Below are 27994 nucleotides of genomic sequence, written 5' to 3'. Positions count from 1 at the left end.
GACCAGCTTCCACTGGTACAGAATTGGCCTGCTGAGTTGTGAAACCATGCTGGCTGCCACCAGCACCTGCTCCCAGGAGAGGCCCAAGGCTGGAAGAACAAAGACGGCTGCAGCTCAGGAATGAGGGACAGCTGTTGGGGTCTGGGGAGCAAGACTGGAAGAGCAGGGCTCTGTGCTTCAGGGTGAAGGAGCCTCTGAATTCCCCATCAGGCCACAGCAACCAAAGAGTTTCTACCAGTTCCTCATTCTCCTGAGCACTGAATTTCTCTTCCCGTGTCGGTGGGCAGCTGATCTTGCTTGGATGGAGTGTAGGTGACCTGTCTCTGACTAAGGTGAGGCTGCTCCTGCTTGAAAGGTAGAATCAGTCCTGCTAAGTGGTGGAAGAGGTGACCCTTCAGAGGGGGACACCACACGCTGCAGTACAGCAGGGATCAGCTTCTCCCTGGCCCTGCCTCTCATCTAGTCAGCTGCAGCCATGCAGTGGGACCATGAAACACTGGAGTAAGATGGTAGCAGTCTGGCTGGTACTGCATTCATATGGTGCAGGACAGTAGGGAATTGGGCCTCTCAGGCCTTTATTCACTCTAAAAGTACAACGGTATTGGACACTTGTCCCAGCCCATGGTAACTTATAGGGATCAATGGTGACAAGTGTCAGAGAGGTAGCTGAGTTAGTCTGTATCTTCAGAAACAAGAAGTCCTGTGGCACCTTATACACTAACAGGTAACTCAGAGCATAAGCTTTCATGGGCAAAGATGAAGTGAGTCTTTGCGCACAAAAGCTTATGCTCCAAATTATCTCTTCGTCTATAAGGTGCCACAGGACTTGCTGTTTTTGAAGGCTAAGTGGTGTCATTGGAGTTTTCCTGACCACTCTGCTACAGCAACAAAGAACTGCTACCTGGCAGGGTGTATGGAGCCATATGTCTGTGACAGGCTCTTTGGCAGGGTGCTGGGAGGGGAGGATCCAGCAAAGGTCCATCTCACGTTGACAAATCACAGCCCTGAAGCTCTACCGCCAGGAGAATTGGTTAGAAGGGTGTGTGCCTTTTCTGGGGGAGACACTTGGGGGCAATTTGGAGAAAGAAGCAGGCACCTGAGTTTTGCGGGAATGCCATAGGAGATGGAATGGGGAAAAGGGACACCCAGAGGAGAATGAATTGGCAGCCTGGCAGAAGAGGAAGGATCTCCTGGGGAGTGGACAGGAGGAACACAGACAAATGGGGAGAAGGGCAGCAGGCAGTCGGGTATGTCAATGGGATGGGATGGGGCAAGAAGCCAGTGTGTAGGGATGGAGGGAGGGAGATCACTGGGACATAGGGAAATCTGTAAAGGAGGGGGAGCAGGCAGCCAGGTGTGGGGAAAGGGTTCCCCTGGAGAAGGGGGTGCAGGCAGGGTGGGGGATCCCCTGGGAGTGGGGTGAGCAGGTAGGTGTAGGGAGGGGTCTCCCTGGAGGAAGAGGAGGTGCAGGCACGGGGACTTCCCTGGAGGAGGGGTGTGCAGGCTGGTGGGGGGAGGGGCCTCCCCAGAGGAAGAGGAGGCGCAGGCAGGTGGGGGAAGGGCTCCCCTGGAGGAGGCGCAGGCAGGGGGAGGCTCCCCCAGAGGTTGGGGTGCAGGCAGGCGGGCGGAGGGGCTCCTCGGGAGGAAGAAGGGCGCAGGCAGATGGGGGAGGGGCACCCTTGTAGGAGGCGCTCTGCTGGAGGAAGAGCTGTGCAGACAGGCAAGGGGAGGGGCTCCCCAGAGGGTGGGGGCACAGGCAGGTGGGGGAGGGGCTCCCCTCGAGGAAGAGGGGGCGTAGCCCGGCGGGGGAGGGGCTCCCCGGAGGAGGAGGCGCAGGCAGCCCCGCCCCCACGCTCCTTTGTGCGCCGCCCGCTCCTCCCCCATCGCTGGAACCCTCGGACACTCTCCGCCTTGCAACAATGTAGCGCCCGCCCCGCGCGGCGCACAGCAGCGTGAAAAGGTGCCGACTGCGCCGATTGGCCGGCAGCTGGCGGCCTCGGCTTCCCATTGGCGGGCGCACCTTGCCTCCGTCCGCCCCTCCCCCGGCCTAGCAGCGTAGGTTGCACACCTGGCAGAAACCACCCGCTCCCCCCTCCCCCAGCGCCTGCCCGCCAGCCAATGCTGCCGCCGCAGCCGCCGCCGCCCGGGCGGAGGGCGCGCTAGGGCCGGGGCCGCCGCGGCTGCTGCAGGGCCGGGCTGAGTCCCACCCCAGCCTGCGCGGCCGGCTCGGCTCGGCTGCTCCCGGCCGCCGCGTGCGGGGCCATGGCCGGGGCCGCCGCCCCCTGACTGCCCGGGTATGGGGCACCGGCACCGGCAGCGGGGTGCGCGCTGCTGTTCGCGGGGCGCTCGGCTCTGAGCGGCCCCCGGGTCTGCCCCCTCCCCCCCCGGTCCCCTGCCCGCGGCTTCCGCACGGCCGGGGTGAGTAAGCGGGGGAGGGGCCTGTGTGGGGGAGGGGCGCTGGGAAGGGGGAGGGGGTGTCGGGGCCGCCTCCCGCAGGGCACGTGGGGCAGTGAGTACGTGGGGGCTGGGGGGCAGATCGGGGTGATTGGGGGGGGGGCTGTGCCTCACCTGCTCAGGCCAGGTGCTGAGGCCAGCCTATGAGCAGCGCGCCGGCTCTTTGGGGCCGGGGGGGGGGGGCGTCTCTTCCGTCTCCCCCACTCCCTTGAGATCGGCTCAGCGGAGCCTCCGCCTCGGCGTGGCTCGGCGGGGACTCCGGGAGTGCTGGGCCGGCCGTCCCGTGCCGGATCCGGCTGCGGAGGGGGCTTGGCGGCCGCGGGCGGGGCTGGGGGCCGGAGCGTGGTGCCAGCTGCGGGGGGGCTCGTTCCCTTTTGTTCCGCCGAGCACGCCTGGCCGTGCGACAGGAGTGGCTGGAACAATGGGCCACTCGGGAGAAGCCCCCAGCTGGTGGAAGCCCCCGAGAGCTGCTCTCTGCTTTCTACCCGTTCCCCTGGGGCTACCCGCCGCTCCCTGCCGGCCCAGGGGGGTGACAGGGGCTGGCCTGCGAGGAATGCACCGGCGGGGGCTCCGAAAGCGAAGAGGCCAGCTCGGAAATCTGTATTTCCTCTTTCGGCCTTGGAGCTGGGCGCTGCAGCCCTGTCGGTGCAGGGAAGCCAGGGCTGGCCCTGGGACAGGTTTTGAGACCTGCACACTCTTCTGCGCCAGCCTGGCCTGTCATTGGCATGGTGCAGAGGCTGGCAACATGGCTCCTATCTGGCTGTCTGGGTTAGTGACTGGGTGGAGACAGGGAGGTGTATTTCCCTAGCTGCTCCCTTGTAACATCAGACCCTTTCTGGCAGCATTCAGCAGGAAGGCTGGGGGAGCAGGAGCCGCTGATACCAGCCCAAGGGTTGAGCGCTGCAGGGGAAGAGGATTCGTCCCCTCCCAGCTGCTGCACACCTGTCCGGCTCTGGTGACTGCAGGTGCATCCCTTGCTGGGGCAGGGCAGGTGATGCAGCAGAATCGCATTTCCTGTTGAAGGTGGGAACCCAGTGCCAAGCTTGCCTGGGCAGAATCCTCTGAAAAGCGGGTGTGGGAGGGGCAGATCTATGTTGACTTTTCTCCAGAGCGAGGGATGTCCTTGCCCCACTTCCCTTCCAGGAGTTGGGGGCGATATCTGTGCTCCACAGCTCTTGCAGGGTGTGTGGGCTCATGCTAACGGCAGCCCAGCCCCCTGGCAGTACCCTCTCCAGCCCAGCTAATTTTCCTACGGCAGGCAGAGAGGGTCTCAGCACGGGGTATCCTGGGAGGGGAGGTGACTATCAGGGCGGCTGGTGCAGAAAGGTAGAAGGAATGCCCTGTTCTCCAGATCGCTTGCAGCTTCCTGGGATGAGGCCGGCTCCTGGCTGGTGCATCTCAGCCTGCTGCTGCTCTAGTCCTGGTTTTCCTGACGTTGTGCCTGCGTACCGTGGTCTCTCTGCTCTGATTTGCATTCTCTGCTGGGGCAGGATGGCTGCTTTCCTACACAGAGGCTGTGTTTGCTGCGGAGAGGCCCTGCGTATCTGGGCTGGCCTCACGGAGAGCCTGCATTTCTGGCTAATGACGCACCAGCTCTCACGTGAGTGGCTCGTTAGCCCCGACTCTGCCAGCCCTTTGACTTGGGCCTCAGCAACTCTGGAAGGTTGACCTGTGTGTCATGCTTAGCGCCGCCCGTTGAGACCCAGGCCTGAGGCACTCTGTGTCCGTGGACACAGATTATCTCTGCTATGTGGCCCTGTGAGTAGGGCACTGGACTGGGGCTTAGGAGACTTGTTTCTATAACCTGGCCTGCTGGGTGACCCCAGGGAAGTCGTTTTGCTACTCCAGTGCCTCAGTTTCTCCCATATGAAAAAAATGGGGAGAATCATACTGACCTTTGAGCTCTATTGGTAGGAGACAGGAATGCAGTGGTAGCATTAAGAAGCAGCTTGTGGTGCAAATAGAGAAGACGGAGAGGAAATGAATGCAGAAAAGTGACTCGCCCAAGGTGTTGCAGCAAACCAGTGTCACAGCAGGGGCTAGGCCTGGTCTCCTGAGTCCTAGCCCAGCCCGCCCCACAAGATGCTGGGCCATGTTGTCTGACCTCTACAACCCTGTGGGATCCAGTGTGCTAGTCACTAGAGATGTAGCTATTTGATGGGTTGAGTGTGGCTAGTTGGCTTGAGCAATTCATATGTTTTCAGAAGAATAATGTGGCTAGTTCACTACTAGCCCCTGTTGTGGCTACTGCTCCAGAGCTGGCTGGCCCTAAGGCAAGGCTTGGCAGAAGAGGTGAAGGTGTGCATACCTCATGTCCCTACCACCAAACTCTTGGTCTACTGCTGCCTCACCCCCTTCTATTCTGGAGATTCCTTGCCTCACCTCACCCCTGCATTTCCCCTCCGTTAGCCTTCCTTGCTGGGTGGGAAAGGTGTTGACTTGGGAAACACTCGTGAGTGGACAGGCAGCGCTGACCTGGGGTGAAGGTACACCTAGAGCTGGAAGGGACTGGGGGAGGTCATCAACTCCAGTCCCCTGCCCTCTTGGCAGGGCCAAGCACCATCCCTTTTCCCCTCCCCCCACTTATTAACCTGTTTGTCCCAAATCCCTAAATGGCCCCCTCAAGTATTGAGCTCACAACTCTGGGCTTATTAGGCCAATGCTCAAACCACTGAGCTATCCCATTGTGGAATGGGCTGCTAGCTGCTATCTACCTGTGCTTTGATCTGTAGATAGTCACAGCTCTGGAGGAAGCTGGCAGGTTTCCCAACTAGATGCTGCGTGTGGCCCCTCTTTGTCCTCTTCCAGTTTTCCTGTTTTCCCCCCAAAATCTGTTGGCTTCTGCCCCCGATGCTAAGGCTTCTTCCTGGAAATCTCGGTAGTGATTGGATGTAACATTTGTAAGTTACCCCATCAGAGGTGGTGCAGATGGTTGTTCGATGTTAAATCTTGGAGGTCAGCCTGGCTTTCAGACAGCAGCTTTGCTCTGCTGCCCATGCCTGTAATGGGCTGGCTGGATCCATGGAGTTGGAGGGAAGACCAGGTCTCTGCCGTTATTTTTGTAGGCCTTCCCAAGGAGCGTCTGTTGGGAGAGCAGCTCTGATTTCTAGGGTAACCTCATCTGAGGCAGAACTGCCTCCCCAGGCCCTGATGATCTGGGCTTTCAGGCCAGTGGGCCAGTCTGCCCAGCTCGTAGCACAGTGGTGGCCTGGGCCCGGCCCGGCCCAGCCCTCCAAGAGGTGATGGCAATAGAAATAAAGAGCTGTGCTAGCAGATCCTGCTGTCTTTCCAGCTGTACCCAGCCAGCCAGCCCATTACAGCCTCTTGCATCAGAACTGCTCAGTGACCCTGGCACCCTCCAGACAGCATGTGGGCACTGGTTGGTTGTGGCGGAGGTGTGTGTGGTCCAGATGCAGGCGCTATCCATGCACCAGTGGTGGATGTCGGTGCCAGGAAATGGAGCCTCCTATGCAGCTGATGAGTGGGTGCTGCCTGTTTGTTGGTCACTGATCCCGTCTGTCCATCATCCGTCCTCTAGCTGGGGCTATTTCCTTGTAGCGTGTTCTCGAATGACACACCCGCTGTGGAGCATCCATGGCTTCCCTTGGGAGATGCCCACGTGGCCAAATGGGCTGCGGGACTTGTGTGCTTCGACGGTCATCTAAAGAGCTGACTTGTTTCTTGCCTCTTGTCTGTGCAGTGGGATCCCAGCCTGGCCCGTGCTATGTGCGTTCCCAGCATCTTCTCCACTAGCGTTTGCAAATGAAAATGGAGGAAATGTCTTTGTCTGGCCTGGATAACAGCAAGCTGGAGGTAGGAGGCTGTTGGCGCGAGTGCAAGCCCTGCCCTGCAGCACTCCAGACGGAGCTAGTCTCCCTTGGAGAACCCTGCCCACTGTCCCTGACCCCCAGATTTAACTCGTTGGTTTTCCTCTGTGTGGCACTGTCCCCTCCCCGCTCCTTCTGCAGCAGTCGGGTCTGCTGGCGGCTCTGTGGGAAAGCCCCGGCTTTGCTGCTCCTCTCAGCCCTGGAGAGACAGCGGGATTCTGGCTACGTGAGCTGCACAGTCATTTCCAGTTGCAGGCCCACAACCTATGCTCTGCTGCACCAGTATGAGCCTGTGGGTGCAGGACGAATTGGCCCTGTTGGGGCTGTGGCTGGGGGTGATGTCAGCAAGAGCCCAGACTGACTCGTGGGCTCTGAAATGCCAGGAATGTGGATTCCTGCGGTGCTGGCTGTCGACCCCTTTCTTGTGCACCCATGGGGTGGGATATGGTGATGGGAGGGTGTGGCAGGCAGAACACAGCGAATCTTCATTCTGTAGCTTCCCTAGTGAAGTTTAAAGAACAGACCCACAGCTCTGCACATGCGCCGGGGGCTGCCTGGGGAAAGGCCACTTGGCTTGCTGGAGGGAGGGCAGCTGTATGGTGAGCAGCGTCCACTGGCTTCCTGTGGAGCAGAAGGACCCCTCTGTCCAGGTGTAGGTGCCGACTTTCTCCTTCCTTGGAGTGCCCCTGAGAAAGCAGCCGCATCCCCCATTCTAACTGGAGGCAGTGGATAGAGAGGGGGGGCATGAGAGCCCATCTCTTTAGGCCCCTGATCTGCTCTGTCCTCAGCTGCCGCCTCTAGGAGAGGAAGAGTCTGCGTTTGCAGCAGTGGGTGGCTGCATCCAGAGCTGGTGGTGACCATTGCTCTAGGAGTGGCCCCGGAGCAGGGAGATCTGTTGGTTGTGTTGTTCGATCCCAGGGCATTGTGGGCAACTCTCCAGGGTGACTGTGTGCATGGACCCAGGGAGAGGGAGCACGTGCTGGGCCAGTGTTTCTTAAACTTTTTGAGACCACCAAACGACGATATTTTTTAATGCACAAGGCCTGTGCACGTTTTCTTTCATTCAAAAAAAAAAAGTCGTCAGACCAAAAAACCAAACCGGCCAGCCACAGCCACAGCAAAAACCAAAACAGTCATTTCACCGGGTGTCATAGCAGTGAAGAGGTAACGTTGTATCCGGTTTTAATAACAGATATCAGCGTAGGGTATCAAAAAGAAGAGTCAGGAGCGGGTGTCGCACCTGCATGTTGTGCATGGAGTACCAGTCTTCCATGGACTGGACAGTTTAAGAAATCCTGCGCCAGGGAACATCTGGCCTGCAGTGGCCACCCGCGTGGTGCGGAGACACATTGCTCGGGGTACCCTCAGCGCCTGCGGGTAGGGGCTCGGTGAGGGCTAAATGGGAAGCGATTGCTATAAATGCCTCTTTAAAAACAACAAACAACCCAGCTGGTGTGGTACAGATTGAACTTCTCTAATCTGGAACTTTCTGATCTGGCCACGTCCATAATGTGGCATGATTTTAGTAAACTGGATGACCACTTATGTGTGGCCAAGTTTCCCGGGGTTCCATCAAGTTTGTTACAGCCACCGGCTGGCTCTCAGTGCTCTGTGCTGGGTTTTAGCTGTAATTTACCCCAAATGTCTTCTAAGAGCCCAGAAAGCAGGGGAAGCGGTGGTAACGTGCTAGACAATATTGACCTCCTGTAATCCAGCAAATTCTCTGGTCTGGCATCGGTCAGGTTCAGAGGGTGCTGGACTAGAGAGGTTCAGCCTGTTACTGCAGAGAAGCCAGTGGTGAGCTCGTGCTGTCTTGCTGCTGTGGATGGCAGTGCAGCCACTCGCAACCGGTGTCGCAGCTTCAATTATTCTGGGATCTGCCCTTCAAATACGCAACACAGTGATGGCCATGAACCTCAGCCCTGGCCCTGCCGGGGTATTCCGTGTTCTGAGCCTGGCCAGCGTCGGAAATGCCTTCCCCCACTTTGCAGTTCAGCACCTCCTCCCAGTTGGGCCCACTTGGTACAAGCAACGGTGCAGCCTTGGGCGGCTGTGGTAGCAGGCGCAGTTGAAACTGGTGGGTTGGGGGGCCTGGGGACTTCACCTGGGGGGCTGCACCCAGGGCTCCTGCCCTGCTGGTTCTCACCGGCTCTGTGGGGCTCCAGGCCATCGCTCACGAGATTTACACGGACCTGGTCGAAGACGCCTGCCTGGGGCTTTGCTTTGAGGTGCATCGGGCGGTTAAGTGCGGCTACTTCTTCCTGGATGACACGGACCCCGACAGCATGAAGGATTTCGGTGAGTCCCCTCTAGGGCCCCCTCTTGGGTCTTAAAGGGGCCAAACTGGCAGGAGCATCTTCGGGGGAAGTAAAGGGGTGGGGCAACTTGGCTCTTTAGAAATGGAGAATTGGGATCTGAGAGGAGGTCCCCTCACTTCCAGAACACCCCAGGAGGCGCTTTGAGGGCCTGTTTGCTTCCCTGTTGAGCTTTGAAAAGGCCTTTTTATCAAGGGAGAGACGGAGCTACAGTAGCTACCCAGCCACAGGGTAAACTGGCCAGGAACACAGGGCTGCCCCACATGCAGAGCTAGGGTAGAGGGAACCCTCCTGGATCAGATCTGTTACCGTAAGAATGGCCACACCGGGTCAGAGCAAAGGTCCATCCAGCCCAGTGTCCTGTATTCCAACAGAGGCCAATGCTGGGTGCACCAGAGGGTGTGAATGGAACAGGGAATCACCAATTGATCCCCTCCACTCATCCATCTCCAGCCTCTGACAAACAGAGGCCAGGGACACCATTCCTACCCATCCGGGCGAATAGCCATTGATGACCCGAACCACCATGAATTTATCTAGTGTGTGTTTTTTTGTTTTTTTTTTTTTTTGAATCCTGTTAAATTCCTGGTCTTCACAACCTCCTCTGGCCAGGATTTGCACAGGTCAATTGTGTGAAGACCAGGAGGTGTGTGAAGAAAAACTTCCTTTTCTTAGTTTTAAACGTGCTGCCCAGTCATTTCATTTGGTGACCCCTCGTTCTTATGCTATGGGAACAAGTAACTAACTCTTCTTTATTTTCTTTTCTCACATCAGTCATGATTTTATAGACCTCTATCATGTCTCCCTTAGTCTCCATTTTTCTAAACTGAAAAGTCCACACCATTTTAATTCCTCTTCATGTGCAGCCGTTCCAAACCCCCAGTCAATTTTATTGCCCTTTTCTGAACCTTTTCCAATGCCAAGATACCTTTTTTTGAGATGAGGCCACCACATCTATGCGCAGCATTTGCGATGTGGACATACCAGAGATTTATACAGGTGCAATATGATATTCCTTGTCTTATTCTCTCTCCCTTTTTTTTAAATGATTCCTAACATTCTGCTTTGCTTTTTTGACTTCTGACTAGTGGCTGTCAACCTTTTGTAGATGATATTGTAGATTGGCGCAGAGCTAGTCTACAGAAACGAAGCCACTCTGCAGTGGACAGGGAGAGATGGAAGGAAATAGTCAGAGAGGCGTTGAACACCAAGGGGTGCTGAGCCCATGGTTGTTGGTGATTGTTGTAGATCTCGACCTTTTCAGACCACTGTATCCCCCTCAAGATCTGTCATTGGTACTCCCCTGGTTTCACCTCACTTAAAAATTAGTTATGTAAGAAATCAGACTTAAAATTTCAAGTGTTGCAGCCCACAAGTGCTGACCAAAAACCAACCTTCTCTTTTTACCACATAATTATAAAACAGAACATAAATATTGTCCTTGGATTCCAGGGTATAGTACACTAAGCCGTCTATAAACGAATCGTTGTGTGATGTTAGTTTGTACTGACTTGACTAGCTTTTTATGTGGCCTGTTGCAAAACGGGGCCAACATTTAGATGAGTGAATGTACCCGCTGGAAGATTTCTGGGGTACACCCCCCAATTGAGAACCCCCGGTGCCCTGTCCTTGACATGGGCCAGCCCCAGCTGCTTCTGAGGACGATGGATGGAAATTCTGCAGGAGGCAGTAATGGGACAACCTCTCCATAAGATAAATGCCTTCCTGACCCTGTTTGTTAGCGGTTGCCATCTGCCTTGGAGCAGGAGGCTTTCAGCTCCAGGGGTGGGGTGGGGTGGGGTGGGGTGGGGTAGGGGGTGTCTTTAAATTGTTACCCCTTCCTCTGAGTTAGGCCTTGGCAAAAGCCCAGGGGTGATACCATTTGAACTTGATGGGGATCTGCAACCTGCGGCTCTGGAGCCACATGTGCCTCTTTAAGAACTTCTTTACGACTCCTGATGCTGTGATTGCAAAGTTAAAAATAAAATAGCTAATTATTTTCAACGAATGGCGAACATCTAAAAGCCCAGCAATGAACTGTTCATAGCTAAATAGCAAACGATAGGTGATCTTGAGATGTTGGATAACTACCCCTTTGATATGCGCAGTGCATTGTGGGATTTGATACTGTACCTGTGTTTGAATCGTGTTGCTAATAAAGTCTTGATTTCGGAAAGGAAGAGGAAGCTTGCAGCATTCCTGCTGCGAAGGGCAACTTGCGTTTTATGAAAGAAAACTGAAATTAAACATGAAGTAAAATTGACAGAATTCAAGTGGGTTCAGGAGCGAAAGTCAGGAAGACGGTGGTACAAACACACACGTAAAGTGTGAGGAAATAGAATATGTAAAAAGTTTGTGACCGTCTTGCAGGAAACATGGACTGCATCACAAATCATTGTGTGTGCTGTGATGCTTGTGCATCACAAATCATTGTGTGGGCTGTTCTTAAAATAGTGGTTACAACAAGTAGGGTTTGACGTTATTTATTAAGGACAGTCTCGTATTCACATGTGCTGCGGCTCTTGAATTAAGTCTTTTACCGAATTCAGGAAAAAAAAAAAAAGGCTGTTCTTGCTCTTTTGGTTGCCAAGCCCTGGACTAGACAGAGGGGATGTGGCCTCTCCCTGGGCTTGCAGAGATCCCAGTAGAAAGCTGGCCTCTGAGGGGTAGCTGACCTGGTTTGAGAGGGGGAAGAAGCTGTGGCAAGCACAAGGCTTGTTCGTATCTGCTTCACTGCCCTGATGTTAAGGCTTGCAGCCATATCATTAGACTGGTTAAAAATTGCACCCCTAATGGGTTGGTCAGTCCAGTGTGAAACCTGTGTGTGGCTCAGGCTGCAGAATGGCCTTAGCGTTGTGTTACAGTGCCAGGCGCTAATGTCAGAGAGAGGCAGAGCTGGGGTCCCTCTCCACCTTCATGGCTCAGTTTAGCAGGGCTCTTGCTTCTGGGACTCTGTGCTGTAGAACGAGGGGGTTGAGTTACAGCCCCGGGGAGGAATCCCAAAGAACCCTGGTGGTCCCTGACTTGTTTGCAGTCCAACCAGGCTCCTGCCCTGCTCCCCTTCTGGACCTGGAGTGAGAAACCAGTTTACAGAGACGTTCCCAAGTGTCGCTTCGTTTCGGGTTGTCTTGAGCCTTCCCTGCTCCTGAGGATGGTTTGGGCAGTGAAGGGTCAGGTGACAGGAATGAATCTGAACCTCGAACTTGGCCTTTCAATGAACGCTGGATTTCCTGACAATCTAGGGCAAGCTGCTTGGAGGCACTGGGACTTGCCTGGCATTGGCTCTGCTAATGGGGATCTATTTCTCTGGCAGGATATCCAGGGAATCTCACTATGCTCGCATGGTTGGACCCTGGCACATTCCCAGTTGGGCTCCCCCCACCCCCTTGCCTCAGTTTCCTCGTCCCTCCCCTCCTGGCCCCAGTTAATCAGACTTTGCCCTCTTGGGAGTTTCTGCCAAGAAGCTCTGGAGGGTTACTCAGCCTAGCTAGGCCTCTCTGCCAGCCCTTTCCTGCCTGTTCTTTGCATGCTCGCTCGCCAGGCTGCCAGGGTGTGTCTTGGCCGGCCCATCACATGTTCCCCATCCTGCAGCCTCTGCATTTATCCTTCCTCCTGGGGAGGTGAGCTAAGCCTAGAACACATATGGAAGAACCCCACTCTCTTAAAGGGCCAGCTCACCCTGGAACTCCTGCCACCAGTGCTAGGTGCTGTACGCGTTTCCAAACCCCAGGTAGAGTTAAACTTATTCTGTGCCCCAAGTTGGGTTGGAGTCTAGGGGGAGCTCTTGGTCCTGGCTCTCTGTCGGGGTGAAAGTTGGGCTCATGGTGTGACTCTTGGAGCATTGTGTGGCTGGCAGGAGTCGCTGGGCCCCCAAGGAGGTGGTCTGTGCCCACACCCTAGCACTAGGTGAGCTGATGCTTGTGCCCCCACTTGTCAGAAATCGTGGACCAGCCCGGCGTGGATATCTTCGGCCAGGTCTACAACCAGTGGAAGAACAAGGAGTGCGTGTGTCCCAACTGCAGCCGCAGCATCGCTGCCTCCCGCTTCGCCCCCCACCTGGAGAAGTGCCTCGGGATGGGCCGCAACAGCAGCCGGATAGCAAACAGGAGGTGCGGGCTGGCGGGGGGGCTGAACCCAGAGCCATGGCAGCCAAAGGGTCACAAACACCGAGCCCTCGCCCTTCTCCCCCCGGCGGAAACCAAGGCATAACCACTAGGCCACCCTCCCTCCTCTGAGCTGGGAGCAGAACCGAGGAGTCTCAGTCCTCTTGGTTTGGTAACTGCTGGGCCCTGCTCCTCTCCCCGACTCGGGAACAGAACCCGGAGTCCTGGCGCCCATTTCCCCAACTGCCAGTTACCCTTTTTGTGAAACCTTCCCATTGTTGAACCAGCCCTGCACCTTGTGAGCTCCCTGTGGGGAGCCAGCCCCAGGTCTGGAGAGGGAGCTGATCTCGACAGGTGTGGGGCAGCTGGGCATCCCTCTACCCTGCGGGCTGGGGGAGGCCTCAGCTGAGCGCTCTTGGGTCTCTCTCCCAACAGGATCGCAAGCAGCAACAACATGAACAAATCTGAGAGTGACCAGGAGGACAATGATGACATCAACGATAACGACTGGTCCTACGGCTCCGAGAAGAAAGGTAGCACAGCTGTGGGGGGGTGGAGGTGGGGACGGTTGCCTGTCACAGGCTCTGGTGGGTCAGAGGTTCCTCCCTTGTTTATCATCCGTAGCATGTATGGGCTGGCTGTCCCCTCCGCATGGAAGCTGTGGCCCTCACCCGTCTCCCCAGGGAGTGTGGGTGTTAAGGGGGTCCTTACCCACAATCCCGTATGCCTGGCAGCCCCACCATGGGGTTTGTCCTTGACTGCTCATCTGTGGAGCAGAGGTGGATGCCCAGAACTACTTGCCCAAGGTCTTGGGCAGAAGCAGGAACTGAACCTCAATCTTCTGCATCCCAGCCCGAGCCCGTCCCGCCTGCATGGGGTGAGGGGATGATCTTGCCTGGTGCCACATTGGACCAGGTGGCTCAGGTCTTGTGTGGCCACCTTTCAGCACTGCCTTGTCTCCTGCACCCCGGCTTCTCTCGACCAAGAATCCTGCCAGAATCCTTGTGCAGCCGGCCAAGCCGGGGAGCCTGGAGCAGTAAATACCTGGGGCTGTGTATTCCATGCCTGGAGCACAACTGTGCAGGGTGACACAGGCCAGCATCATAAAGGCTAAAGCCAGACATGGTCCTGGCCATCCTGCCTGGTCCCCCTTTCCCACCCAGGCTCCTGTGGACACTTGTACCTCTCCCAGCCACTCACGTAGGACACAGGGATTTTCAGGCCCGGGCTGCTGGCTGCACTGCCCCTGGAGGGGCTGGGTTGCAAGGTGGGTTTGCAGGTTGTTGGTGGCTCTGTCACAGCTGAAGGATATTCTTCTTTTCTCCTCCCTCCCTAGCAAAGAAGAGGAAATCGGATAAGGTGCGTGCTGCGTGGCTCATGCCAAGGGGCAGGGTGGGGTGATGTTCAGTCCTCGTTTCTGTCGTGGTGGGAGAGAACAGAACACTGCGAGCTCTGGGCTGCCCGGGGGTGTGGGCTGCGGGGTGCATGCTGGCAGCGGGGGATGGGAAGGTTGGCCTGGAAGCATGGGCCTGTCCTGATCGGCATGGCCTGGGGCATCTCCACGGCCCAGCCTGGCTGCAGAGGCATGTCGTGCAGGGAGCTCAGCAGGGCAGCCCGAGGCCGGGCTCCGTTCGCACCCCAGCCTCCTCCAGCGGCTCTGCATCAGGCCACGAGATGTTCTGCGCGCTGTCCCAGCGCTTTCTGCGGCCGGGGCGTCTCCCTTCGTGGTCTGCGGCTGCTCCGGGAGGGACCCTGAGCGTTGCTGGGGGAGCACAGTTCGCACTGTGGCGCATGGGCGTCTGTCTGTCAGGATGGAGAGGGCAGGGAAGAGGGACCTGGGGGGGAACTGGTGTTGGCGGGGTGGGGGGTGAGTAGCAGCTTAGTGTGCGTGTCTCTGCCAGCTCTAGGAGCTAATTTGTGGTGCGTGGGTGGGGAGGTGGCGGTCAAAGGCTGCGCTCTTCCACGGTATTAATGGAGGAGGGGTAGGGGGACGGGATTGCAGTACAGTGGTGGAGTCTGGGAGGGGGTTGTGACCTGGGGCAGGGGATGGGGGTCGGGGTGCAGAAGAAGGGGCAGGGGGCTGGGTCGTGTGGGGGCGGATGGAGGGGCACGGCTCTGGCCTGGAGTCTTACCTGGGTGACCTGCAGCCAGCGGGTTTCTTGAGTGGGTTTGCTGCCTGCCCGGCCGTGGCATGAACCATATGCCTCTGTGACTAGCCCGGACGGCCTGGGGGGAGGGGGGCTCCCTGTGCTGTCCGTGCTTCAAAATAGACAGCTCCCGTGGGCCAGTAACCAGCCAATGGGATTTTGCAAGGGGTGGGAGCAGCAGGTGAAGCCACTCCCACTTCAGAGCGTTGCCTAGCGGTGTGCGTGGGCGGGACAGGCAGGATACAGCGCTTCCTCGCCATTGTCCTGCGGCCGTGCGGCTCAGATCCATTCGAGTGAGGTGTGCGCGCCGCGTCTGTGGCTGTTGGAAAGTTTTACCCTTGCTGCTCCCTGGTGGGCCGGCTGCAGAGCCCTGTATATGACCCCGCCGACCTGACCGCCCCTCAGTTCCTTCTGGCCGGCTACTCCGCCAGTGGGGTAGCAGGGTGAGCATGGGCTAGACAGGAGCAGCGGTGAGAAACGGGCTTTGGTTCTTCGGGCGCTTGCTCGTATCTGTGTCTCAGGTGATTCACAAGCCAGACCCAGGAGGAGGGGGTCAGAATCACCACACGGCTGACTCCAGGACGGCCGCCCCGAAGGCTGCTTCTGTCGGACTGCGGTGCGGTCGCACAGCGCGATGGAGAAGTGCGGACAGTGGGGCAGGTCGTGGCTCAACAGGTTTCCCGGAGCTGCACATGAGCCAGGAGGGCAGTCGAAGAGGCCTGAGCCCCCGCAGAATGCGCCATAATAGGCGGCAGAGTAACCTTCACGAGTTCACAGCACGGGTCAGCAACCCCCGGCACAGGTGCCAAGAGTGGCAGATGAGCCAATTTTCATCCGCACAGGAGGCGGGAGTTCAGCCTCTCCCCTCCCCCGTGCAGCCGGGATCTTACTCAAAGCCAGGCCGCCTGTGGACGAACAAAAGACCAGCTCATGCTCCCGACCACCGCCTAAGATGCAGAGCTTTGCTGTTTCATGTGTCTGTTTATGAATGAAGCTGTTATAAGTAGGACTGTAAGTGACTTTAAAAAGGATCACCAGCCCTCGAACTGGACATGGAGGTTGAAAGGTCAGATTCCGGCACATGGCCTCGGAAAGGCTGCTGGCCCCGGTCATCACATGCTTGTGTACGGGACCTGATCCAGGGCAAGATGCGCTGCAATGAAACCAGGAGCCCTTTTGTGTGATCAGCAATAGCCCCAAAGAGCTGCGAGGTTTGCGGAAGGGCTTCATCCGTTGGATGGGGAAGACAAGCACCTGCCTCATGTCGAGAGAGCGCAGCTGCTGCTGCTCGCGGGGGAGCTGTGAGGTTCAGGATGGAACACAGGAAGGAGAATGTCCTTACCCTCCGGCAGGCTGGCGTGGAACTTCTCCCACCAGTTCTTGGGCAGTGAGTCCTTAGGTTTAAGGAGGGAGGCCCGTGAGTCGTAGCTGTAGCAATTCAAGATGCCCAGCTGGTTAGTCACCCTGAGCAACAGACCCCTGTGGAACAGATCTTTCTACTGAACAAATCTAGGCCCTTAGCTCCCTTAGATTTGGGGATTGGAGCCTGTTGGCCCTATCGGTCCTTTTCATTAACTTGCCTTCACCACCAGGGAGCAATGGAGGTGGCAAACATAGAGGTACTGGGCCGAGGGCCACCTGTGTTGAGGGCATTGATTGGCACAAAGCTTGTTCGTGCTCTAAGCGGTGGGTGGAATGGAGGCGGGAGTTTGCCAGATGGTGGTGATGGGGAACATGATGGGTTTATGGAACAGACTGGCCACCCGTATAGGGCTCTCCGACGTGAGGGTGTCCACCGACTCAGCGACCTCTTCCACGAGGAGGATGAGACTGGTAGGTGCCTAGTGGAGGAGGTCCTGAAGAACTTGGAAGTCCACAGCGGGAGAACCTGAGACTGAGGTGCCCACCAGGAGAGGAGCTGGAGGAGGCCAGGCGGGGGGCACCCTCTCCACCGCATCCCCGGGTGGTTCAGGCAGCGGGGTGTGAGGAGCTTCCTCGGGAGGCGTGAGTGGCAGGTTGAGGATCCAGCAACAGGTAACTAACTGTAGCGTGAGCCACCCCACCACCACCCGAGGTGGGAGCAAAGTGCCCTGTGCCTGGTGGTACGCCCAAGGCATCCAAAACTGCTATTGAGGGGCTCCCACGTCCCTGTGCAGGCGGTGGTCTGAGGGGACTGAACGGTCCGAGAGGACAGAGGCATCTCGGAGGGAGGCAGGCGAGACTGAATGGAAAGCCATGGCGGCGATGACCCAGCAGGAGCTGTGGAGGGAGGGTGGGCAGCTGCGGCAGTTGGGGCTGAGAGTGCCGACGGGACCAGCATGGTGCGCGAGACCGGTCCCAGGAGCGAGAAGTGGGGGATTGGTCTGCTGAGCGAGACCAGGGGAGAGTGGGAACTGCGCACAGCACCGGTACGTTCTGAGGGGGCCAAGATTGCTGAACACTGGATGAGAGAGCCTGAAGTGGAGCAGCGCCAGGAAGGACACTGTCCTGAAGAGAGACCGTGCTGAGCCTCAGTGCGGTGGGCAAAACGTGTCGAAGATCCCAAGCCACCTGCCGTGAAGGCCCTCGAATGGGAGCAGCCGTGCATGGAGCAGGATGGAGGTCGGTGCCACGAGTCAGACTGGTGATGCCGTGAACAGCCAAGCTGGGGCTCTGAGCAGCCAGGCACTTGAGCCAGCACAGGTGGGCCCATGAAGACAGGCTGGGCCCTGGAGATGCGCTGAGGACCAGAGGCCTCAGTTTGCACTGGGAAGCGCCTCATCTCGATACGCCCCCACACCGCCTGGTACGCGTCCAGCGTGGCTGAAGGGCCGACCAGCACCGGCTTTCCTCCAGGCAAGTCGTGGCCAGTCGGAGCTGGTGTGCAGGATGCCGAGGCAGCGACATCACGGCCATGGAGCTTTCAGGTGCTGCCTCTGTTGAGGCTGTGAGAGCCAGTGCCAACGACTTGGAAGCCTTTAAAGCCCTCACCAGCATGTGGGAGCGGCGATGGGCCAGGGGCTTCGGGGACCACCAGTGCTGAGAAGGCTTCGGTGCCAGGCCAAGGGTCGAAGGCGGTGCGTGGCGCACCACAGAACTTGATGTGGGCGCCTGCCTTGGAGGTTGAAGTGCTGACTCCATGAGGAGCAGATGGTGCTGGGAGTCCAACTCCTCGTGGGTCTGGGGCTTACAAGACTTGCCAGTTTGTCACTTCTCCGCCCGTGGAGCTTCCCCCAGACAACGAAGACGGGAGTCGGGGAGTCACTTGTCGGCGCAGACCTCGAGCAGGAGCCGCACTTTGAAGCCCTGGGACTCTTTCATGTCACGGTCCTGAGGGGACGCTGGGGAGAAGGGAGACCCCGCTCCCTCCGCTGAGTGCCTCACACTAAGGCTGCGTCTGTATGAGGCTGAAAGTCAACTGCAGATACGCGATTCCTGCTATGGCAATGGCGTAGCTAAAATCGCCATTTCTGCGCTCGACTGACTCGGCTCTCTGTGCCCGAGAAGGGCAGTGGGAGAGTTTCTCCTGGCGACCTCCCTTACTTCTTGCGATAACGAGAACAGGTCAACTGCCACCCCCCGAGAGGGCGATTTCGCACGTCTGGACTAGACGCCTGAGATCGAGCCCCGGAAGTCTGACCGTGAGCGAGTCCGTCTTCAGGGTAGAGTGGAAGTGCCCTAACTAGTGAAAGAACCACGTGCTGGGCGAGGAGAACAATTTCCACAGTAGAGCGCTAGCAAGCTGGGTGCAGCCACGAGGACTTGGCCGTGGAACCGACAGCCTACGCTGGCGGTAAGGAGGAGCTACAGGGGTGGTCAGGTTGGCTGGGTCCACACTGGTGCCACTCCAGGGGGCTCCTCAGCCAACCCAATGGGTAGCAGCTATGGTACGACCTTCCGATGGCTGCGCACGCAGACGCCTAGCTCAGATCGATACGTGCAAGCCCTCGAAGAGGAGCTGTGCCTCGGCGGGCCAGTTGCAGTCTGCAGGCTGCGCTTTGCCCTAGCGAGCGAAGGGAGCCTCAGGCGTCGGACGAGTGGCCCAGGGTCCCCAGGAGAGAGCGTCCCTTGTGTAACCAGGGGGACAGGTGTGGGGGGAAAGCGCATTATCAGACGTCAGAGCTGGCCGCTCTTGTCCGTGGGGTGGGCTGGGGAAGGGAGTCGGGGAGGAGCGTTCAGACCCCGCCTTGTTGTTCCTCTCCCCAACGCGTCTGTCCCTCTCGTTGCAGAACCCCAACTCGCCCCGGAGATCGAAATCCTTAAAACACAAAAATGGTAAGTGGGGGGGGGGGGCACCTGGGGGGGGGCGGGGCTTAAGCCAGCCCCTCCCTGCCCAGGAGAACAGGCCTGAGGTCTCTGTGGAGCAGCTCCCTGCTGCTAAGTCCTGCCCTTGCAGCGCCTGTGTGGCGGGTGGGACCGTTGCAGGCCAAGCTCCCCGGTGGGATGATGACAATGCCGTGGGATGTGCAGTGCTGGAGGGGGAGCAGAGCAGGGCATCAGCCTGCAGCATGTGTTCCTGGAGGGAAACCCTGGGGCAGCCAGTGGGTGGCTGAGAGAGGCCTGGCTGGTTCCTCACCTGTGTCCCGTGTCTCCTCTCCCTCCCCCGCCCCCCCGAGAATGCAAAATCCTAGGCCTGAGCTTTTCACTCCTGGCTCTGGGCTGTGGAGCTGCTGCCTGGGCCCAGCCTCGACTGCCCCATTGTCTCTCGTCGCTCCTGCCCCGGCACGTGCTCTCACTGCGGGTTGCTGGGGTGTGGCACCCCTGCAGGGGAGGCTGATCGCCAGGGCAGAGCTGCTCCCCGGGAAGCGTGGGCAGGTGAGGTTGCAGCGAGCTGGTGAGGCTGTCGGGGGTTCCCGCACACCCCAGCTCATGCCCCATGATCAGAGCTGGCTTGAGCTCCCCAAAGGAAGGGCGGGGGCAGGGGTTTGCCCTGCGGCCCGGGCATCTCTCCCAAATGCTCCCGCTGCTCTTTGTCCTGCGTGACCAGCTCCAGGCTCCGCCCTCGCTCGCTCTGCTGTTCCCCTGTGCCTCCCTCTCCCCTTAGGCCTCTTTCAGGCTCCCTAAGCCTGGGGCAGGATTGGCATCGTAGAGGCTCTGCGAAGCACTGTGCCCACACGCAGGGCTGCTCGGGGTCTCCCCATGCCAGGCAGGGAGGGAGCATGGCTGGCGGCTGACCCCCCCACCTCCTCCTTTGCCCAAAGTGACGTTTCTCACCATCTCGTCCTCTTTGCAGGGGAGCTCAGTGGGAACTCAGATCCCTTTAAGGTGAGTGTTGGTGTGAATCCACGTGGGGTGGGGGCAGCGTGGCCCAGTGGGCAGCGTGCTGGGCTATGCCTCAGTTTCCCCTCATCCGAAGGGCTCCCCGGCAAGGCGCATGCGGGGCCTGAGCGGGGTCGGGCGTTGCAAGGCTCCCCTGCCGCGCTTCTGGAAATGCTCGTGACATTCAGTCGCTCTGGTGTCCCCCTGCAGTACAGCAACTCCTCCGGAATCAACTACGAAACGCTGGGTCCTGAGGAGCTCCGCTCGTTGCTCACCACGGTGAGTGGCCCCCGGGGACGGACTCTCACCCCCTCGGTCCTCCTCTGCTCTGGGTTCTGTGCCCGGCTCGGACGCTGACTGGCAGTGGAACCTGCGTGTCCATTCGCCCAGCTGCAGGCTGCTCCCCTGGGCGAGGAAGAGCGAAGATCCAGAAAGGGCGCTGAGCCTGCCCTGTGCTGTGTGGCTTTCCTGCTCTGCTTGGGGCTTGAGCCATGCAGATAGCCAGAGGAGAGGGAATGTTGCTAGGTTGCCCTGGGAGTTGTTCCTGCTGGAGGAGATGGAGCCTGGGAGTTAAGGTCCAGGGACCTTGTCCAAGTAAGGTCCATCTTGACCTTTCGACCTCTGTGTGGTCCGAGTGCCGGTGATGCTTTTAAAAGTCGCTAATAGTCCAACTTACAGCCGCTTCATTCATAAATAAACAGTAAAGCTCCGCTTCTTCCCCTGGGTGGTGGTTGGTGGCGTTAGCTGGTCTTTTGTTAACCCACAGGCTTTGCACCAGCTCCCGCTTCAAGTGAGAGGAGGGGCGAGGCTGAGCCCCTGGCTCCTGTGCCGATGAAAATCAGCTTGCATGGCACTCGGCACCTGTGCTGGGGTTGCTCACCCCTGCTGTAGCTAGGAAGCATCTGAAGCTCTCCTGCTTTCTGCTTCCTGACTGCATGGGGTGGAGCAGGGGGGGTCTTAGCCACTTTCTCTGAAGTTTTTCTCCCACATCCTTCCTCTTGGGCATTGCTCCTTGGCCAAAGGCTGCCTAACTCAGATGCCGGTGACTTGTCCCTGCACGAAAAAAACCCAGTGTGTCTGGTTGCTTCCCCTTGCCACTGTTGCTTGCTGAACTCTAAACAGCAGCCGCAAAACTGACCAGTCTCGTTGGTTTCATTGCTCCTGCTGCAGACTAGGGAATGGGCTGCTGACGGCAGGTCGCCTTGGCAGCCCTAGGAGTTAAAATGCTGCTGCAGCCACTTCCTGGGCAAAGCCCACTGCTTTGCCCTGGGGAGTGATATCTTCCAGCTCTGTGCTGCCCCTAGAATCATGGGAGGTTTATGTCTCTGGCTGCCAAGCAAGGTCCCTTTGAAAGCCCCACACAGCAATCCACCTGCCCTGGGATGCCTCCGGTCACCCCCTCAGCCTCTGTGCTTGCTGACCCCGTCTGTTCTCTCCCCAGCAATGCGGAGTGATCTCCGAACACACCAAGAAGATGTGTACCAGGTGAGAGCCCTGGGCAGGCCCTTTCCGAGCTGCAGCTTGGAGCTGTGTGGGGGTGAGGCGTCCTGTCCCAGGAGCAGCTGCTGGCGAGTTCCCATGGGTAGCCCCTCCTTCCAAGGGCAAGACTCACCCACCAGGCATGCAGGGGAGCAAGGGTAGGGCTGGAAAGCACAGGGAAAGGAAACACAAGTCACTGCACGCTCCAGGCCTCTGAACTCCTGTGTCCCCCCCCCCCGCAGGTCGCTGCGCTGCCCCCAGCATACAGACGAGCAGCGGAGGTCAGTCAGGGTCTACCTCCTTGGACCCTCTGCGTAAGTGTGATCAGACAAGCGAGCCGAGGCGCGCCCAGGGGAGATGGAGGGGCTCTTGGGCTCGCAGCCCCCAGGCCGGGCTGCGCAGCAGGCTCGCCTCGGAGACGTGTAGCCAGGCTGGGGTGTGAGATCCCAGCCAAGTACAGACAGCAGGAGCAGCAGCTTCCCCAGACCAGCCCCAGGCTTAGTGGGGACTTTGCCCTGCGCCGCATGGTGGCCCTGGGGAATGTGTCTCGCCCTGGTTGGAGGCAGGTGACCTGAGAGGTAGGACAGCAGCCCAGGCAGGCACGTGGAGGGGAGTGGTCTCCCAGGCTGGCGTGGGGCAGACCATCTCCAAGAGGCCCGGATCATTTCCAGCTTTTGCGCCCCCTGGCCATAGTAACGGTAAAAATGTCACATGAGAACAAAATCAGGCACCAGAAGAAAGTGTGACACAATTTGAGTATTAATAATCCAGAGCCTTTTCCCATGGAAACGCCCCAGTTCCTGAGGGTGCCCCTGAACGAGCTGTGAAACTTCTCACCTTGAGGCCAGGGCCAAAGGGGCCTCCCATCCCACCACCCCATTGCTCCTGGCTCTGGGGAGAGCTGCTGGGCTCCTGGAGGAGGGAACCCATCTGAAGCACTGGGACAGCAGAAGGCTGGAAGTGGGCTGAGGAGAGGGGATCTGCATGGAGCCGGGGAGCAGCAGGAGGGCGTGAGGGCCAGGCTCTTGCCAGGAGCGGTGTGGAGGTGCTGTGACACCGCCCACTGCGACCACCTGGATTTGCCCTTCACTGCAGCCAAACCTGGGCTGGGGTTGCTGTGCCGGGGGCTGGCCTGGCAGTAGTAGGGGTCCCTCAGCGAGGCGCAGTCCCTCCCATGGAGCAGCCAGCCCTTTGGGCAAGGCTCAGAACCAAAGGGGCCTTGTTTGTTATCCCCACCCCAAAACGAACGGAACAGCAGTGGGGGAACCTGGCAGAGAATCCTAAGGCCTGCCTGGCTAGCCAGTTGGAGCATCTCTCCCCCCGGCCTCACTGTCTGCCATCCTCACTCTGCAGGGGACCCCATGCTCTTGGGGGCAACATAGCGTCAGCAGTGGGGGGGATGGGGGGTGCAGAACATGGCTAAGGGATGCGAGACAGGCTCTGACCCTCTCCCATGTGCTCCCCCCAGCTCGCTCCCAGAAGCAGAGGGCGCCGTGGAGAACGACAGCTTTGACGTCTCAGAGAGCCAGGCCATCATGAGCCGGCTGCAGTGGGACGGCTCCTCGGACATCTCGCCCTCTGACTCGGCCTCCTCGAAAGCCAGTAAGAACCAGGGCCCGGCGCTGGCATCCCTCCCAGCTGCCAGAGCCCTGGGGCAAGGGCCAGAGGCATTGGGGCAGGTCCCTGGTCCATGGTGTACTTGGCCCCCCAGTTAACAGGAAGCCCATCTGCTCTCCCTGCAGCTGGCTTGCTGTTTTCCCCGCCAGGTGGGGCTGGGCTTCCCAGCCGGCTCAGCAAAGGGTCTGCGGGGGGAGACTGATGTGCCAAGTCTTAGGATCAGGGCACTTCTTGTCCCCTTCTCAGCTCCAGGGGGTTTGCTTGGGGGTGGCAGGGGGGTGGGGGGCAGAATGCGGCCTGTCCCTTCCTTCTTCCAGAGCTGGGAGCCCGGCTCCCACTCACGCTCCCTCTTCCCCCAGGTACGAACAACTCAGAGTCGCGGAAAACCAAAAAGAAGAAGCCGCACTTAAGCCTGGTGGGGGGCGCGCCGGGGCTGAGCTCCGGCAAGAAGAAGAAACCCAAACCGCCCGCGCCCCCCACCCCCAGCATCTACGACGACATCAACTGAAGGGCGGCAGCCCCGCGCCAGACCTGCCCTGACTCTGCCGGCACCAGGAGGAGCCAGGCGGTGCCTCACCCCCGCTCCTGCCCTGCCAACTGTGAAGAGAGCAAGCCGGACTGTGCAAGCGCAGGGGGCGCCTGCCTCCAGCAGGGGCTGCTGTGGAGCTTCAGGGTGTCACTGCCTGGGAGGCTGGGGGACGTGCCTGACGTGGTCGTCCCGCCCCCCGTCTATTTATTCTGTGATTTTTTTTTTATTTTTTTTTTTTAACTGGATGTCCAATCATGACTGTGGTGGCTTCTGTCGCTTGGCAACACTAGAGCCGGGCAGGGGGGACTGCCAGCGGCACCCCAGGCCTGGGAGGAGGGCGTGCGAAGGCCACGCTGTGCCAGGCCTGCAGCCTCCCCGCCTGCTCGGAGGAGGAAGAGGCCCAGGCCTGTCCCGCCCGAGCCGGCTCCTCCAGGGAGCAGAGGTGCTGGCGTGAAGACGAGCTGGCAATGCCCAGGGTGCAGGGCCTCTGCTTTCCAGGTAGCCCAGGCCTCTCCCTTGGCGGAGGGTTGTGTGGCGTTGGGCTGGACCTTGATGTGGCCGGGAGGGGACACCTCTGGCTTCTGTCCCCGCCCATGTGGAGGGGCCTGGCTTGTGCCCAGGCAGGGAAGGGCTCTTCGTTTGCACCAGCTGGGGTCAGTCAGTGCTGGCTGCGGGGCCCCAGCTGTGGTGTGCGCTCCCCTGCTGGCTGTGGGTCAGCCTTGCTCTGCTGGTGCTCGCTGGTTGGGCAGGCCCCAGAGCGGGCACTTGGCAGTGTGCTGGGTGAGGACTGGGGGCACGAGGACAGAACCTCATGGAGGGTCACACAGACCCCCTCAGCCTAGTGTACCTCGGGCGCGGAAGCGCCCTGGCTGGGCTTTCGGCTGCTGGCTCTGTGGTGTTGCTGGTGCTTGTTCTGCCCAGGGAGGTCGGGGCACGCAGTGGGGCAGGGCCTGCCACGGCCACGCTCTGCCTTGCCTGGCGATGCTCCGGGACGCCACGCCGCAGTGCAAAGTGGCAGCAGGGGCCGTGCCAAAGCACAGGCTCTGGCTGCGTCCCTGGGCTTGTCCCTCCGAGGCAGCGCTCTCTGCACAGTGAGGCTGGTGCACCATTTCCAAAAGGGGGGCAGGGGGAGGGGAGAGCGTATTGGCCCCCTTTCCTGCCACCCATTTCCCCAGCTTTTGGCAGGGAGGAATGAGCGCTGCTGAATCGTGCTGCTTGGGCTGCCCTTTGCTCGAGGCAAGTCCTTACCTTGCACGCTCTGCCTGGGCCTCGTTTTCCAAGGACACGCGGCACTTCCTGCCAACTTGGAACACATCTTAATTTTCTTTTCAGCCCTGGGGGGCCCTCTGATCTCCCAGGGCAGCTTCTCCGGTTGGCCTTGAATTCCCATCTCTGCATCGATCAGCTGAGCTGTTCCACCCGGCTGCACCGTGCAGACCTCCCTGGGGAATGAGACCCAAGCGGGCCGGTTTTTTTCGTTTGCCGTGATGTGGTCTGATTTGGGGGGCAGAGGAAGACCCGAAGGAGCTGTTGCTTTCTCAGCTTTTTGCTGACAGTGACAAACCCTGCTACAGCCCTGGTCCCAGAACGTCGCACCTGCCATGGCAGAGTTCTCTCTGGCCTGTAGGCAGCAGCGCATCCGACTTCCTGGGCCCTTGTGTGTGAGCCTGGCCCCAACTGGGTGCACAGCAGGTTCCGTCAGCATCTGAGAACAGGGGGGGTGGGAATCCCACCATCTTGCTCCTTTGCTTTCTCATTGGAGCTGTGGCATTCAGCCAGCCCTCTCGTGCATGCTGTGTACCAGAGGGGTCTCGAGCGGCCTTGGTTTCACTGAAAGGGCAGCAGGACAGGAAGCTAAAAGCATCCTCTGGAGCAGCCAGCTGTCGGCCGTCCCTTTCACCTAGGGCTAGCTATTTGGATAGTGGTGCAGGCTGCATGTAGTGTAATCTCTGCTGGCTGCATCTCGCTGTTAAAGGTCAAGACAGCCTGGGGCCCCACCCCTAGACTGAAAATGGGGGCCCCTCACCCAGAGGAGTGGAGGAGGAGTTCCCTTTAATGCTGAGGAAGTGTGTGTAGCTTGGGGCCATGTTCCCAGCCTGCAGTCTGAGGTGCGTGGCTGGGGTATTACTGCAGCTGCCTTCTGTTTGGCAGGTAGTTCTCTGTGTTGGGTGGGGCATAGCTTTCAGCTGGGCTCTCCAGTACAGCAAAGCAGCAGCTGTAAGTAGCCCAGAATGTCACAGGCCTCCCTCGGGCAAGGTGGAAATGGCTAAGCCCTGAACAAGAGGCTCTGCGGGCTGACAAACATGAACGGACCCGTAAGGCAAAGGAGACATTCTGTGTTTCGCAGCCTTGCTGATTCTCCGCCTGAGCCAACCAATGCCAAGTGCCCGGCTGGCCCTAGGCTGCCTTTGTTCTGAGCTAGACTCTGCTCTGTGGTCCTCTGGCTTGTAGAAGTCCAGCCGCCCTGTTCACAAGCAACGCGCTGGCTGCAGAGAGAGGAGGAATTTCACCCCCTGGTTAGGCAGCCAATCAGAAGTTGCCTCCAGCCCGTGGGGGTGGGGGGAGGGAGCCTGTTAAGCTAGGTGAAGAATCATGATGCTGTTGGACGACAGACAAATTTATGACATGGGTACAAAGGTGTAGAGCTTCAGGGCACTGGCTGGGGGCAGGTTGGACATGCACTTGTCCCCGTCAACAAGGCGCTGTCTTGCAGAGCTCACTTGGGCTGCATGTGCCAGAGCCATCCACTGGCTGGGGAGGTCCGTGCTGGTGGGTGAGATTGAGCTGGCAGCGCGGGTGCGTTTTCATCCCCCTGGCTAGCCGTAGCGGAGGTGAGCCCTGCACCACCTTCACTGTTTGCACAAGGGAACGCACAGTGTTGGCTGCCTCCCTTTGAGTGGCCCACCTCCCTTTCTCTGGCCCAGAGCAGGGATGTCTCCTGGCTTGGGGCTGGGCTCAAGTTAAGCTGTGCCCTTCCCCAACTGCTGGTGCACCCACCTGAGCTCATTGGTGTCCCTGTGTTGTCCTTCCTGTGACTCCACTCGATGCAGCTGCAGGCTCCTCGCACCCCTCTGGGCTCAAGTGGAGTGGAAGCAATGCTGGTAGCCTGGCCGGGCTGCATGCCGCTCCTACATGCAACTTTGACTCTTGCTTAGCTAGAAGCCACAGCTTGCCCTGAGATACCTGCCCTGGGCCAGTTGGAAATAGGAACAACAGAACCTTGAGGGACGAGGCCGGGACTGCTCTCCTGCAGAGCGAGCCCCACTGGGGGGTGGTCTAGACCTGGCTGGAGCAGGAGGCACAGCAGATGGCCAGAGCAGGATTTTCCTTCTAGGTTCCAACTGCTTGTTGCAGACTGTGTATGGTGGGTCTCTATAGCACAATACACAGAAGGAAGAAGGCTTGTGAGGGTCTTCCTCTTGCACCAAATATTAAAAGAAGCTGCTTAGGTGAATGGGTGATACTAAAATCCTTCACACAGAGGATGACTGTGGCAGTTCTGTGGCTGGTGAGCCACTTCCCTTCCTGGTTCTGACAGTGCCTGAGGCAGTGTAGCTCACTCCCATGGAGGTACCACGATACTATGGACCGGTCTGTCCTGTATCGCTTCTCCAGTCAGGCAACTTAAGAAAGCAAGGCCTCAACCACCCCAAATCAGCCCAGGCTGGACTCACCGTGGCAGCTGCTGGTGGCAAACCCTTGGAAACGCATCTGCTGCATTAGAGTTTTAAATGCAGCCTTAGAGAGGAGACCAAGGCTGCTTTGGGGTTTTTCCCCACCCCCCACTTAATACAGGCTCTGTATTCCCCCCTGCCCCCCCCCCCTTTTTTAATTTTTAAGGTAAGCCTGCTTCACTTGAAACCCTGCATCCTATCATGATACTGGTCATGAGGAGGGTTTTAGTTTGTAATGATACAAAACCTGCACCTGTGACTTCCCATTTGTGTTCCTCAACACAACCGGCAGGGGTGGGAAGTGACACAGGCAGTGATCACATGGGGAAGGTGGGGTAAGTACTGTACTGTGGTCTTGAAATTTTTATTTTTGCATATGTAATCCATCCTGTACAGGTAGTTCCAACTTTGTAAGATCCGTGTATTCCCATTACTAGACTGTGGCTGCCCATGTAAATAAAATGCATCTTGACTTGGTATCCAAGCCTCTTTAATGATATTATACAGAGATGTGCAGCTGTCTACCCACCTGACTAGAACTACAGCTGAGATGGAAAGTGGTAATAGTTACAGAAGCTGAGTTTATTTTTTAAACAGCCCCTTCCCTTCCT

General features: G+C 58.5%; 1 protein-coding gene across 2 annotated transcripts; it reads left to right on the top strand.

Annotated features, from left to right (window-relative positions):
• The first annotated feature begins 2084 nt into the window (after positions 1–2084).
• ATXN7L3 (ataxin 7 like 3) lies at positions 2085–27862 on the top strand. Of its 2 annotated transcripts, XM_074979369.1 has the most exons (13): positions 2086–2418; positions 6155–6267; positions 8447–8579; positions 12534–12705; positions 13135–13232; positions 14036–14058; positions 19055–19100; positions 20059–20090; positions 20295–20363; positions 21526–21569; positions 21806–21877; positions 23032–23165; positions 23540–27862. In XM_074979369.1, exons 2-13 carry the CDS (start codon positions 6217–6219, stop codon positions 23686–23688), a joined length of 1023 nt encoding a protein of 340 aa, XP_074835470.1. In that variant the 5' UTR covers positions 2086–2418; positions 6155–6216; the 3' UTR covers positions 23689–27862. The 2 variants fall into 2 exon arrangements, with proteins under 2 accessions (XP_074835471.1, XP_074835470.1); XM_074979370.1 differs by lacking the exon at positions 21806–21877 and having other exon boundaries at positions 2085–2418.
• The last annotated feature ends 132 nt before the right edge of the window (positions 27863–27994 follow it).

Source organism: Carettochelys insculpta, chromosome 28, assembly GCF_033958435.1.
Source record: "Carettochelys insculpta isolate YL-2023 chromosome 28, ASM3395843v1, whole genome shotgun sequence".
Taxonomy (NCBI): domain Eukaryota; kingdom Metazoa; phylum Chordata; order Testudines; family Carettochelyidae; genus Carettochelys; species Carettochelys insculpta.
Note: the sequence above shows the minus strand (reverse complement) of the source record. Positions and strands in the feature narration are given on the sequence as shown.